The sequence below is a fragment of the Crinia signifera genome, chromosome 11, assembly GCF_055691185.1.
Source record: "Crinia signifera chromosome 11, ASM5569118v1, whole genome shotgun sequence".
In the NCBI taxonomy this organism is placed as follows: Eukaryota; Metazoa; Chordata; class Amphibia; order Anura; family Myobatrachidae; genus Crinia; species Crinia signifera.
This window is the reverse complement of record NC_139227.1, coordinates 47,832,346-47,847,831: the sequence shown is the minus strand read 5'-3', so window position 1 is coordinate 47,847,831 and position 15,486 is coordinate 47,832,346. Positions and strand designations below refer to the sequence as shown.

At 45.8% G+C, this 15,486-nt stretch overlaps 1 protein-coding gene across 2 annotated transcripts in view; it reads right to left on the bottom strand.

Moving 5' to 3' along the window:
• PEPD (peptidase D) overlaps window positions 1–15,486 on the bottom strand; it is a 177,179-nt gene that overhangs the window by 9,613 nt on the left and 152,080 nt on the right. For both annotated transcript variants that reach the window (XM_083165224.1, XM_083165225.1), the window contains 2 exons: window positions 14,695–14,843; window positions 522–706 (listed from right to left, as the gene is read on the bottom strand). In XM_083165224.1, the coding sequence (XP_083021350.1) occupies window positions 522–706; window positions 14,695–14,843 (334 nt within the window). The remainder of the gene's footprint in view (window positions 1–521; window positions 707–14,694; window positions 14,844–15,486) is intronic.

Genomic DNA, 15,486 nt, shown 5'->3' with positions numbered 1-15,486 from the left:
CACAGCAATGTGCCGCTAAGCGATCTGTCAGTGTTCTCCTTGACACCGGCGATTATGGATTTATCCAGCCTGCTGGATATTAATCGCCAGGGCGATTGCGCTGCACATCACTACCGCTATGCCTCAACACACGGAGCGATGAAAGGGCATTTTCTAGGGGATGTAAAGAGATCTCTTAGACAATGCCAGGGAATCGCTAGGTGCGTGGGCCCCATAAGCCACAGTAAGCTGCAGACAAGTCACCAGCCCGATAAGCGATGATGTCACTGTGCTCTTGTGCAGGTGCGCCTATATCTGGCGGGCAGCACATGTGCAGCTCCTGCGGGGCAGCCGGTATTACAGGTGCAGAGATGAGACTAGAGAGACATCAAAGTACGGGGGGCCCAATGATTGAACCAGCAAATCACAAGAAGTGACACCAAGGCAATGGATTATTTACACATCAGCAGAGATCAGGGACATTATACCAGTACACAGGAACGCTGCATGGCACATGGGGCTCATAGTTATACAGTACTGACCTCTGGGTAGCCTCCAACATCATGGACGTCAATCCCAAGGAAATGACCCAGACCGTGCGGCATGAACACTGCACCCATGTGGGCTTTGATCATCTCATCCACGTTGCCCTTCAAGATGCCAATCCTGGTCAGTTCCTCCAGGTGGATGCGGTCAGCCAGGCGGTGCATATCCGGCCATGCCACCCCTGAGAGGAGGCACAGGTTATATACAACAATGTACATACACTATACACTCATGTGCAGAGACTATACAATAACCAGACGCAATACAATCATGTACAGACACAATACAATCATGTACAGACGCAATACAAAAACCTGACACTATACAACAATATACAGACACAATACAATTATGTACAGAGACAATACAACAACCTGACACTATTCAACAAATTATAGACACACTACAATCACATCCGGCTATACCACCGTGAGAGGAGGCACAGGTTATATATAACAATGTACAGACACAATACAACAAACAGACACAATAAAATCATGTAGAGAGACAATACAACAACCAAACACTATACAACAAACTACAGACACAATACAACAACCAGACACAATACAATCATGTACAGAGACAATACAACAACCAAACACTATACAACAAACTACAGACATAATACAACAACCAGACGCAATACAACAACCTATAGACACAATACATTCACGTACAGACACAATACAACAAACAGACACAACAAAATCATGTACAGAGACAATACAACAACCAAACACTATACAACAAACTACAGACACAATACATTCACGTAGAGACACAATTACAACAACCTACAGACACAATTACAACAACCTACAGACACAAAACATTCACGTACAGACACAATACAACAACCTACAGACACAACAACAATCTACAGACACAATAAAACAACCTACAGACAATACGACAACCTACAGACCCAATACAACAACCTCTAGACACAATACAATCATGTACAGACATACCAACCTCTAGAGACAGTACAGTCATGTAAAGACCAAATACAACAAACCATAGACACAATACAACAACCAGACGTTATACAACAACCTCTAGACACAGTGCTGTAGACATATCACGGTACTTGTGTAGTTTCACGGCGCCATGCGTCTGAGTCCCCTTGCGGGGCTCGCTTCGCTCGCCCACGCTGCGGGCTCGGTGGCTCACTACGCTCGCCACGCTAGCTAAAATCAACTCCATGCCAACATGGATAGTGGGGGTATGAACTATCCATGTTGGCATGGAGTTAAGTTAGTTTATTTTAGATAGTTTGCTGAGCGTACAAACCGGTGAAACTACACAAGTACCTATATCACACATCCCTTAGCCCGTCCGCACTGATAACCTAACTATATCACACCGGTGATGACCACATGTGTATAATCGCTGGGTTCCAGCATCATCCCCAGAATGTGTATTACAAGGGATAACCCACCCCCCTACTTATTCTGAATATTAGAATTCGGCTTGCAGATGAGGGACATGTAGAACAGCATGGGGCTGTTACGGTTTCAAGTGTGATGTGTAATATGCTTATAATATACAGCACGGGGCACATTAGCCTACAAGTGGCCACCCAGATTGCTGTGATGTGCTCTGTGCTCGGCATGGAATTATGGTCATCTCAAATACAATCCTGTACCATAGGTCATACAGTCATATTCACCTGCCTGGTAGCCACCTACCCCACCCCAGTTTTGCCCATCACACACTAAGGGGTGCGCACTACTGGCAGTGACTGAAACCTTATTTTTGTATCACAGCGATGAGTAGGAGGCGCGACCTACTGATGTCAGTGTGCAGAACAGTTTCTATATAAAGGGAGACAACAGGTTCTGCATTTACAGATGGGTAAGAAGCTGGGGCGACAACGGTACTGCCCTAGGGCAGGTCCTGCTAACAGGGGGCATGCGGGACAGTCCCGGTATAACCGCCAAGTCCTTCTCACAGGGGGAATACGGGACTCTCTCGGTATAACCGCCAGGTCCTCCTCACAGCGGGACAGTGGGACTGTCCTGGTATAACCAACAGGTCCTCCTCACAGGGGGAATACGGGGCTCTCTCAGTATAACCGCCAGGTTCTCCTTACAGGAGGAATACGGGACTCTCTCGGTATAACCGCCAGGTCCTCCTCACAGCGGGACAGTGGGACTGTCCTGGTATAACCAACAGGTCCTCCTCACAGGGGGAATACGGGACTGTCCTGATATAACCGCCAGGTCCTCCTCACAGGGGGAATACGGGACTGTCCTGGTATAACCGCCAGGTCCTCCTCACAGGGGGGAATACAGGACTGTCCTGGTATAACCACCAGGTCCTCCTTACAGGGGGAATACGGGACTGTCGCGGTATAACCACCAGGTCCTCCTCACAGGGGGAATACGGGACTGTCCTGGTATAACCGTCAGGACCTCCTCACAGGGGAAAGGTGAGACTGTCCCAGTATAACCGCCAGGTCCCCTGAGGGAAGGCAGGACTGTCCTGGTATAACTGTAAGTACCGTTAGAGGACAAAGAGCGGACAACGGATCTACTGAACACCATTCCCTGGTCTCACCCTGATGTGCAAACACTTGGAAGAGTAAAAAGGTCCAAAGACCAATATAACTTATCTGGCAGGTCTAAGCCAAACTAAACACACAGGTTACTATCTGTAAGGTGGACCTTTCACCTGCATACAAACATTGAAGCACCAATTATAAGTTACGGGACTATTAAACCCCTAAACTGGAATTTGCTTAGTATGACTCATGGAGATAAATGATGCTGTGCTGCATTAATGGCAACCTTGTATGATATATATTTTTATTATCCTGCCACAGACCGCTGGAGCTAGCATGCCCGCACTCAGCTATTTTCCCCAGCTGATTCTGAGCGGGCACAGAGCGTTCCGGCAGGTCTGCCAGTCACTCTCCCAGCCTGCCGGCCGCACAAGAGTGACAGGACCCAATCACACTTATTTAGACACACAGGGGAGCAACACCCACTTTCAGCAGCATTACATGCAGTCATAGCAATGGGCGGGTCTTTAAATGCACCAATGAAACTTCCCCCCGCTACATTTTCTTTACACTTCTCTGTGCGTGTGCCTGAAATAGCAACTGCGGCTCTGTAGGGACGGGATACGGTCATTAGGTAGACCTTATTAAAATAGGTTGACGTGGGTAAGGTAGACAGGGTCGGAAGGTCAACCCAAGCATTAGGTCAACAATGGGAAGGTCGACAGTCAAAAGATTGACCGGTACTCTTTACCTAGCACGGATGCCCGCGATTTCCCATAGGGAACAATGTTAAATTTCTCAATTGACCCGATTTTACTGTTTAATGCCTCAATTGACACGATTTTTCCATAGGAAACAATATTAAATGGCACACAGAGGCCAAATACCCACCCTGAAGTGTGAAATGGCCCCCACAATTGTTAACGCACCCGATTTTTAGTGCATTCAATGGCTGCGATGCCCGCGATTTTTTTACCTGCGATGCCCACGATCAAAATCGTGGGCGCCGTGCTAGGTAAAGAGTACCGATTGACCTAATGCTTGAGTTGACCTTCCAACCCTTATGACCTTACCCATGTCGACCTATTGCAGGTGTCAACCTTCAGTGGTTGACCCAATGCATGTCAACATAAATTGAGTCAACCCAATGACCCATACCCGTAGGAACACAAATTTGGATGTGTTTGCAAACAACTGGCATCACTGCACGGGACATACAGTAGGCAGAGCACCCACCTATGAATCAGGCCTATAATAAGACTGGCACAGATTGTGCCATGTGTGGCTGATACTGATGACATGTGTATCGCACTGATATCAGAACATCCCGCCGCCTGCGTTGCGCACTAACCGTTTCCTAACATACTGCGCAAATTCTGCACCCTCCCATACCTGTGTGCGCTACACAGCTATGCAAATGGTTCATAACATTCATAAGTAGATTTGTAAGAAAAAGGATCAATAGTACTTATTATTATGCACATTTTTGGCGCCACAAGGGTTCCGCAGCACCTAACAATACATAAATGAGCAAAAAAACAAGAAAATAACTTGCAGCACACGCTAATGTAGGACAAGTACATGGTAATAAGGACGGCTGCAGCAGGGAACAGGACACTGAGGTCATTATTAGGGGGGCAGAGACCTGAGGTTATCCACCATTAGTAATATTCTCTCATACACAGCAAATTACAAAATCATTGGGGGGCCGTGTGATCATGTTTCAAGGTAAATGACCTTTGGATAATTCCCCTCTAAATATAAAGGTCGCTTAACCTGAGTATTGTTGTATGCCACTGTCCCCGACATCCAGGGGACCAGCGCAATATGAGGGGTTTCACGCACTTCACGACAAATCCGACACAATGTAGTTATACCACATACATATTCAGGGTATCTGAGGTGTCCGTCTAGACCAGTGGTAGCCAACCCTAGCCCTCGAGAGCTACCAACAGTTCACATTTTCCAGACAACCTAGCTGCTGCACAGCTGCACTCATTAATCACTGACACATTTTAAAAGATCCACAGGTGGAGCTAATTAGCTCACTTGTGATTCTGTGAGGAGACCTGCAAAACATGCACTGTTGGTATCTCTCGAGGACTAGGGTTGGCTACTCCAGGTCTAGACAGACGTGGGTAATGTAGCAGTCATCATGCACAGCCCCCACCCAACATACTGTAGTTATACCAGATACATATTAAGGGTATCGTAGGTGTCCATCTATACAGACGTGGGTAATGTAGCAGTCATCGTGCACAGCCCCCACCCAACATATTGTAGTTATACCAGATACATATTCAGGGTATCTGAGGTGTCCGTTTATACAGACATGGGTAATGTAGCTGTCATTGTGCACAGCCCCCCCCCCCCTCGCACAGCTGGATAGGAAGAGTCCTAGCACTATGGAAGGTCCCTACCCCATACAACAGAATCTGCTGATGGTATGTCTGTTTAATTCCTCCCTGCCTGCCAAATGGTAGAATGTGTAATACAGGTCAGTAACCCAATGGCCAGGCCGCTCGGGGAGAGTGAGAGCGACCAGTAGCACACGGCGGCCAGCTACCAATGAAGGGCACAGCCGACTGTACGAGACAATAGACCACCTTTCCCAACAGCACCCACAGGGGACGCGGTGATGTAAGATCAACCAGACAGTCCGGCAGCCCCTCCACATTACACTTCTTTCCAGCGAACATCATTTACATTAACATCTGCTGAGCAAATAACTGTTAGGGCTGAGATAATCCTCGCTCTGGGCTTCTTACAGTAACAGGGGCCCTAACAATCCAATGCGGGGCTCAACTGTAGCACCACAGAGTCCCAGCCTATAGGGGAGACCGCTGCTAGTACCCGGACTGCTGGGGAACAAACGCCCTCACAATACAGGTGTGGTATAGCACAGACGGTGACATGTAGTAAGCGATAAACCACCAACCAACCAGCTCCTAATTGTCATTTTAAAAGCCAGGCCATAACGTGGCAGTTAGGAGCAGATTGGCTGGTGGTTCATCACTCTCCATTTTGACACTTTTCAAGCTTAGTACATCTGGACCAGACTATGTCTAGGGCAACAGTCAATAGGTCTACCCCAGAAGGTCAACATGCTAAATGTCGAAACAGGAAAAAGGTTAAGGCAGGAAAGAGCAATGCATGACAAGGTTGACATAAGTTTTTCACGTTTTCTGGTGTCAGTGTCGACACCTGAGAATAAGGCCCTACAATTAGTGCGCCGCATTACTGTTCACAATAGCAGTTCATGTGGACTGTGGGTGTGGTTTATAGAGTTGACAGCGTCTAGATCGACCATAAATGGTCGGATAAGCACAAAGTTGACATGAAAAAAAGGTTAACATAGAACAGGTCATACACAAGAAGTCAACACAAATGCTAGGTTGACATATGAAACAGCCGACATGAGGTTTTCTTGGCTTACACCGCTGTGCTCGGCACTTTAACGTTTCCGACCGGAATCCATGTGGAATTATAACAAAGTCCCCAAAAATTGGAGAAAAATGGTGAAAAAAGCATGTTGAACTTATGTGTCGACCATTGCCATGTTGATCTTTTGTTTGTGTCTACTTTTTGGTCTATATAGACCATATGGTGTGGACGTAGACATTGTCTGTCAGCCATCGGAATCCCATTTGGAGTGTGAGCATCACTGGTGCAGGATTAATGTCAATCTCTGGGAGGTGCGTACCACAAGGGCCTTCCCCCCACATTCCTCACTCATGGTTCCCACTGCATAACTGTGGGGCATAGGGGCAGGGGCAGAAGAGAGGCAGGAACCCTTTGCCAAGTACCCGTTGGGGCTAATACACTATAATACATATTGGGGGGTATCCCCTCCACTTCCCGATATTTTTTTATCGGGCAATGAGGCAGGTGATACAAAATGGCCGTGAGCGGCTTTTCGTCTCCGAGAGTCTCAGACGCACCGCGTGGCGCCCAGTCAGGACACATCTGTGTGTACACGCTGAGCACATGCAATCTATTTTCCAGCAGCCGTGATATATCTGTCCCAGACTCCTGCCTTCAATACAAGCCTTGTATACATGAGGAATGTGCATTGTTTGTCACAGGACCACAAGCCGCAGCTCTGGTGTCTGTGCACATTAGCGGTGTTAGAGTCTTATTTATTTTCTCTTGGTATGGAGTCACAATGGGAATAGGGGACAGAATTTATGTGCTGGTTAGTATCAGCGTCTGCAGACAGAAGGTGAGGGGTCAGGGTCTGTGGGAAGCAGATGGGGCCACAATGCTGGGCCACTGCAGGGAGATAAGAGCTGCTGAGGACACAAGTCACAGAAGTAGTAATGGGAACCCCTCATCTGCACAGAACGCAGCTCATCATTTCACTATTACAACCGCTGATCATACATTAGTCATCATGACCTTGGATATCGCTCAGTCCAGGATACTGTAAATGGTCTTTCTGTAGGGGGTTTGTCCCCATTGGTATGGCACTCTTGCCATAAGGGTGTGGATAATAAAGTCGACAGTGTCTAAGCCGAACCCCAAAGGTCATCAAGTACCAGGTCAACATGAGAAAGGTCACCGTTGTTTTTTGTGTCAAGTTTCGACACCATTGATTCGCTCGCCAGGCTTCGAGCAGTAAAACATCCAACAAAAGAAAAAAAATCATGAAAATCTCACCTTGAGCTGTTCAGTGCTACAGTAGTTATCTATCACTGCAAAGATCAAGGTGATGCCCGTATTGTAGGGACATGCCGGTCGCTGCTCCCCAGAAGCGCGCATAAATAAAAGCAATTAGCCCTGTGCATGCCTGCTTGTATTCTACAACAGAACATATGTATTATATAGATATATCTATACATACATACATACATACACACACACACACACACACATATAGAGGAGAGTTGTAGTCCAGCACCTGTGTAACACTGTTTAGCTGGTAACACACACACACACACACACACATATAGAGGAGAGTTGTAGTCCAGCACCTGTGTAACACTGTTTAGCTGGTAACACACACACACACACACACACACACACATACACACACACATACATATAGAGGAGAGTTGTAGTCCAGCACCTGTGTAACACTGTTTAGCTGGTAAAACACACACACACACACACACACACATATGTATATTATATGGTATATGTATATTATATGGTATATGTATATGTATGGATATTATATGGTATATGAATATGGATATTATATGGTATATGTATATGGATATTATATGGTATGTGTACAGTATATGGATATTATATGGTATATGTATATTATATGGTATATGTATATGGATATTATGTGGTATATGTATATGGATATTATATGTATATGGATATTATATGGTATATGGATATTATATGGTATATGGATATTATATGGTATATGGATATTATATGGTATATGGATATTATATGGTATGTGTAAAGTTTATGGATATTATATGGTATATGGATATTATATGTTATATGTATATGGATATTATATGGTATGTGTAAAGTTTATGGATATTATATGGTATATGGATATTATATGGTATATGTATATGGATATTATATGGTATATGGATATTATATGGTATATGTATATGGATATTATATGGTATATGGATATTATATGGTATATGTATATGGATATTATATGGTATATGGATATTATATGGTATATGGATATGGATATTATGTGGTATATGTATATGGATATTATGTGGTATATGTATATTATGTGGTATATGTATATTATATGGTATATGTACAGTATATGTATATTATATGTATATGTATATTATATGGTATATGTTTATGGATATTATATGGTATATGTATATGGATATTATATGGTATGTGTACAGTTTATGGATATGATATGGTATATGGATATTATATGGTATATGTATATGGATATTATGTGGTATATGTATATGGATATTATGTGGTATATGTACTGTATTTGCTGGCGTATAAGACTACTTTTTCCCCCTGGAAAAACATGCCTTCAAGTGGGAGGGTCGTCTTATACGCCGGGTGCACTTATATAACAAACTCTATATTTTGATTGGAAATGTTGGGGGGTCGTCTTATACGCCCAGTCGTCTTATACGCCGGCAAATACGGTATATTATATGGTATATGTACAGTATATGGATATTATATGGTATATGTTTATGGATATTATATGGTATGTGTACAGTATATGGATATTATATGGTATATGGATATTATATGGTATATGTATATTATATGGTATATGTACAGTATATGGATATTATATGGTATATGTTTATGGATATTATATGGTATGTGTACAGTATATGGATATTATATGGTATATGGATATTATATGGTATGTGTACAGTATATGGATATTATATGGTATGTGTACAGTATATGGATATTATGTGGTATATGTATATGGATATTATATGGTATATGTATATTATATGGTATATGTATATGGATATTATATGGTGTATGTATATGGTATATGTATATGGTATATGGAATTGGCGCATTCCAATCATTTTCTGTGTTGTGTTTGAATTTGTTGTCCCTTACTAACAGGAGGGATATTGGAGGTGCTGCATTTTTAAATTAGCCCAGGTATAGTTGGGGGAACTGGGGCACCTATACCTATTGGATCGCCCTAGTTCCCCCACGACAAGCTCTGATAAGAACAATAAAATGGTTGTTGACACTAAGTAGTGTCTGGTGTGTGCTGTTTTTCCCACATGAGAATTGTGTATTATACAGTATATATATTTTTTCCCTTTCACTGTGATACAAAACGGGAGCGGGAAGTGGGTTTAAATAAGTATGTGGCCCATGGCCCCCCGGGGTCTTCACCCGTCTGTGCACAGTAATCCCCTGTACTGTACGCCTGAGCAGCTGCACCTCTCCCTGCACAGATGCTGCAGGCTAGGTAACAATGTCCTGACGTTAACTCTCGCCCTGCTCCTACTCCACAGACTTCCTCATGTATAAGGTAAGAGGTAATGTCAGGTCACCGCAGCACAAATACTGTCTCGACAGGCACATAAAGCTGAGGTCTCTCACACAGGGACAATTAGGAGGCGTGTAAATATTATATAGCTCTGTACGCTGGCGTCGGGGGGAGGAGGTGAAGCTTATTTACTAACAGGATCACTGTACAGGTGGTTGCCGGGAGGCGTAGTTCGCAGACAGGTATGCCATGCCGTATAGTTGGCAAATAAAGATGGGGATCTGCAAATAGCCATTATCATGGAGGTAAATGAAAGTGTGTAGGGTCCCCACCAATAAGCTGGATCATTAAAATCTATAATACTACTCAGGCCAAACCATTATACTGTAGGTAAAAGGATATCTATTCTGCCGCCACAGTCTCCATGACAATGCCATCAGGCCCGCCTCTTCCTGTACTGCACTGTTACTGGCTGGGTTTACAGTCTGCAAGTCTGAGACAACCAATAGAGAAGGGAAGAAAGCATTGGATGATGTTACCAAGGCCACGGTTGCCCACATCATGAGATGCAGGGCCGTAGCAGAGGCAAAATGCATCCCGCTGGCCGAGCATGTGATGCCATGACCCAGGATAAGCCAAGTGCCTGAACTTATGCAGATACTTTGCATGCCAAATACAGGTGCAAGCGACAATGACACGCCCTAGGTCCTGCCTGGCGCCAATGCTCACCTATCTTCAGCAATGGCCCTGAAGAGAGGAGATTTGCTAAAGCATAAACAGATGACTGCTACTTGCATAGCGCAACACAGTGGAGGCAGCCATATTGTGGCGGTCTAAACCAATTGTCATGCCTCAATGATGTCACGATGTCCTACAGTACCAAGAATAATCGTTCAGTCAAGGATGGACCATGTTCCCTCATCTTACTCTGCATCCAGTTACACAACAGGAAGCTGCAATGACAATAGAAATGGTTAATATTAGGACTAAAAGGCGGGGTGCAGTGTATTTGGGACGGGGGTTCCCTGATACACTGAGCGGATGGACATCTTCCAGTATTGCACATGTGACGGGTGTCCTGTGTCCGTCACTGCCCAGATCTGTCTGTCGCTGACTGTGCAACTTGGACTGTTCCGTTCACGATTGCAAAACCACACTGTGACCCAAGGGAGCGGCTGAGACCCTGCCAGGCCAGACCCGTCTCTGAAGGCCAATAAATCACATGGCTCTGCGAGCCAGAGACAATGAGCTCTAATAGGGGGGAGGTGAGGAGTCCACGGATAAACCACAAAATATTCTGTATCTAACCAGTAGTTTCATATTAGCTGACTTTGCTATCTGCGCAAAATTCCCCTTCCATCTGTGGCAGCGACGCACTGAGGGACTTTCAGCGTCCTGTTCCGTCCGGACCTTGGGATCGGTTTCAACATCATCGTTGTCTTGGTCACCAGCAAAGAGCAGAATTGGATAGAAACAAAAATCTTTGTGAAAACGACAAAAGCCACAAGGAAGAGGGGGGGGGTATGGGGGGGGATTACTCCGGAGCAGTATTCAAAATCCTATATAATAAAAGGTTTAAGTATTGTGTGCGCTGCTGGCCAGGGTAATACCGCAGCAAGACGTAGAACCTCAGTTATAAGTCGTTTTCAGAAGACCGGCTACTTACAGGAGAGAGCTGACCGCCTATGAGCAGCTTTTGGGGTGAAAGCACCATTCGGAACCAGTGGGTTTTAGTGGTCTAACGAATGTTGGCACTGGACCATTAGGATCACTGGCGTATATGGTGAAAAAAAATAAATATATATATATATATATATATATATGTTCACTTTGTTTGTACGTAGGTCCTGTACAGAAGATTATGTGAGTTATGATTTTAAAAGTCGACTACTGCTGAAATAAAATAGTCTGCAAGTCTTTTGAAGCAAGTGAGACCATGGTGGAATAAACTAAAGGTCACTCTACCTGCAGTGCATAAGGTGAACATCTTTTCACCATCTAACGCCTGCTCAGATCTATAAAGAGAGGTCATTCATCAAACAGCCATGAAAAGCCAGCCGGTGACAGCCACATCCTCACCCTGAGAGCGGAGAGAAAAGCGAGGGCGATATCACAGAGAGAGTGTTGTCTCTCAGGGACAGACTGCTGCCTGTTTCCTGTGACGGTCTCCCAGCCCTAGCGAGCCCCTTCCACTCGCCCGCACTGACAGAGTCACAAAATTTATAGCAATGGTAATCCGGCAAATGGGTCCTTTTCCAGCGCTGTGTGTGATAATGGAAGGGGCTGTAATCACTTGGCAGGAACCCTGCTGTAATGCCAATCGGAAATCGTCTGCGCTGCTCAGACAGAGAGGACGACAAGCGGTTTCATGGCCGGGCGCAGGCTGAGATATAGGTCAGCGTGTGCAGAACATACGTGTGCTGTTCGGACAGGAAACTGTGTCACTCTCTCAGATGTATCAGTAACTTCCAACAAACAGGTGTAGCGCAAACGGTTCATTCTCCACCAGTCACAAATCAGGGTAAAAACACGCTTTAAAAAATAAAAAAATATTAAGTGTTTGGTTGCAATTTATGGTTTTACAACGTTTTACACAAGAAAGTAATATCAGAAGGCGGTCTCGTGGTCACTAGTGAAATACATTTAGATCTCATTAATTGCCGTCATTGTTGGAGTTGCCCACACTTGGTCGGGGGCAGCCATGCTGGTCACAACTTATCCAGGACAGCCCTGATTTACAGAAACCGATCTGCCTGTAGACATCGGTGTCCCACCAAACAGTGTTGTGTTCACGTCGCAATTTGCAAAGATTTATCAAATTCGTATGCTAATAGGTAGAGATGGGCCCTCATACACCAGTAGTAGTAGTAGTGGTACTTGTTTCCTAGCACGGCCACACCGATTAAGATCGGGGTGGTCGTGCTGAAAAAAATCGGGTCGATCGCATCGCATGCGATTTGGTCGCATGCAATGCGATCGACGCGACCGACCGATTTTTGACCCGATTTTTTCATTAAATCCAATGTAAATTGGGTCCCTGGGACCCAATTTTACATTGGATTGAATGAAAAAAATTCCAAACCCCCCCAAATTGAAGCGCGTACACAGCGCCCCACGATAGACGGCAACCCGAAGCGTGTCGAGCGCAGCGAGCCCGCGAGGGGCGGCGGTACGCGTCCTCCGACCTTTTCATGCCCTACTATCCACTAGGGCGTGGAGTGAGAATAGAATAGTGTGGCGAGCGCAGCGAGCCACCGAGCCCGAAGCGTGGCGAGCGCAGCGAGCCCCGCAAGGGGACGCGGATACCTTCACAGGTAATCGCGTCCCTTCGCGGGCTTCACAGGTGTCCGCGTCGCCACGGACACCTGTGAAGCCCGCGAAGGGACGCGTTTACCTGTGAAGGTATCCGCGTCCCCTCGTGGGGCTCGCTGCGCTCGCCACGCTTCGGGCTCGGTGGCTCGCTGCGCTCGCCACACTATTCTATTCTCACTCCACGCCCTAGTGGATAGTAGGGCATGAAAAGGTCGGAGGACGCGTACCGCCGCCCCTCGCGGGCTCGCTGCGCTCGCCACGCTTCGGGTTGGCGTCTATCGTGGGGCGACGACGGGGACATTTATAATGTCAAATGGGTCATATTGACCCATTTCACATTTTTTTACATTTTTACACCATTTCAATGTTAAAATTTTTTTTAACGTTGAATCCTATGTAAAAATCGGGTGCATCGCGTCGCATCGCGTCGGGACCAATGTTAATGGTCCCGACCGACGCGATGCCCCCGATATTTTACCGTTCACGACAAGATTTCAATGTTAAAAATTTTTTTAACATTGAAGTCAATGCAAATATCGGGGGCATCGCGTCGGTCGCGTCGGGACCAATGTTAATGGTCCCGACCGACGCGATGCCCCCGATTTTTGTTTCCTAGCCGGCAAAATGGACCTGATTTCAAAAGAAATCGGGTCCATCGGGGTAATCGTGTCCCTTAATTAAGGGACACGATTACTTAAGATTGTGGCCGTGCTAGGAAACAAGTACCGTAGTAGTTTGTTTATTTATAAGGCGCCGCAAAGTGTCTGCAGCGCCGTACATAGCAAACAAAAACCAAATTACAAGATAACCAGGCCTCAATACGCCAGCAAAGTGAGTAAGTCGCACTGAGCTGGGTAACAGCGACTCTCTCTACATCTGCAGGACGCAGCAGAACGCCTCTCAGCACATACCAAAGATTGCGTTGCGATGGGCTGCATCACTAATAGCACAGAAACCAGGTGTACACACAAAAAAACCTGCATGTGAAGCAACTTGGTGGCTAGAGGGCTGCACATACACGTGATAACATTACCACGAACAGGGGCAGATTTAACAAAGTGTGATATTCTTGTTATCACTTATTACAGATAAATGCTGCTCCAGCCAATCAGCTCCTGTCATTTATGAAACACACGACATTGGCTCCATTTATCCGTAACTAGCGAAAACAAGAATATCACTTGGTAAATCTGCCGCATGTCGCTGTAATTGGTGAATGCGATGACACAAAGGAGATGCAACATATTGAGGTGTGCTGTTAGGTATTTGATATAATTGAACACAGTAGACTAATGTAACCAATAATATTTCAGCATCAATCGTTCTGTGGTTGCCAAAGGTTACAAAATATCATATTAAATAGGCCCTTCCTGCGATCACAGAAATATAATGGGGACGGACGTCAGTCTCTTACCTGGCTTAACGGCATTCATGATGGCGCGAGAGGCCTTCAGCACAGCCTCGTATATTGCTCTCTGGTTTGGCGTGAACTTCCCATTGGCTGGGAAGGAGCAGGTTATGTCTGAGCTGTAGCAGTAATATTCTCCTCCCAGGTCAAATAGGCTGCGGGGTGACAATGACAGGGAGACCGTGATTAGTATTTTGCCAGACATAGGACCATCGAATGTGATTACTATGTACAAACATTAGGTACAGTATATAGTACAATTGCCTGATATTGCTGTGGTCACTGATGGACATGCTAATATACCACCGGTGGGTGCGTATACCAGCAGATCCTCACAGGTGGAATCCAGACACATCACAGTAAGTATTATACCCTACCCCACCCCTCCTGCAGCCTAACCCTAACCTCCCCTCCCCCTCCCCCTCCTGCAGCCTAACCCTAACCTACCCTCCCTGCAGCCTAATTCTCCCCTCCCGCAGCCTAACCTCCCCTCCCCTTCTGCAGCCTAACCCTAATCCTCCCCTCCCGCAGCCTTACCCTAATCCTCCCCTCCCGCAGCCTAACCCCCCTCCTGTAGCCTAACCCTAATCTTCCCTCCTGCAGTCTAACCCTAACCTTCCCTCCCACACCCTAACCTCTCCTCCCGCAGCCTAACCTCCCGTAGCCTACCCCTAACCCCCCTGTAGGCTAACCTCCCTCCCCGCAGCCTAACCCTAACCTCCCCTGTAGGCTAACCTCCTTTCTCCCTAACCTCCCCCTTCTGCAGCCTAACCCTCCCCTCCCTGAAGCCTATACCTA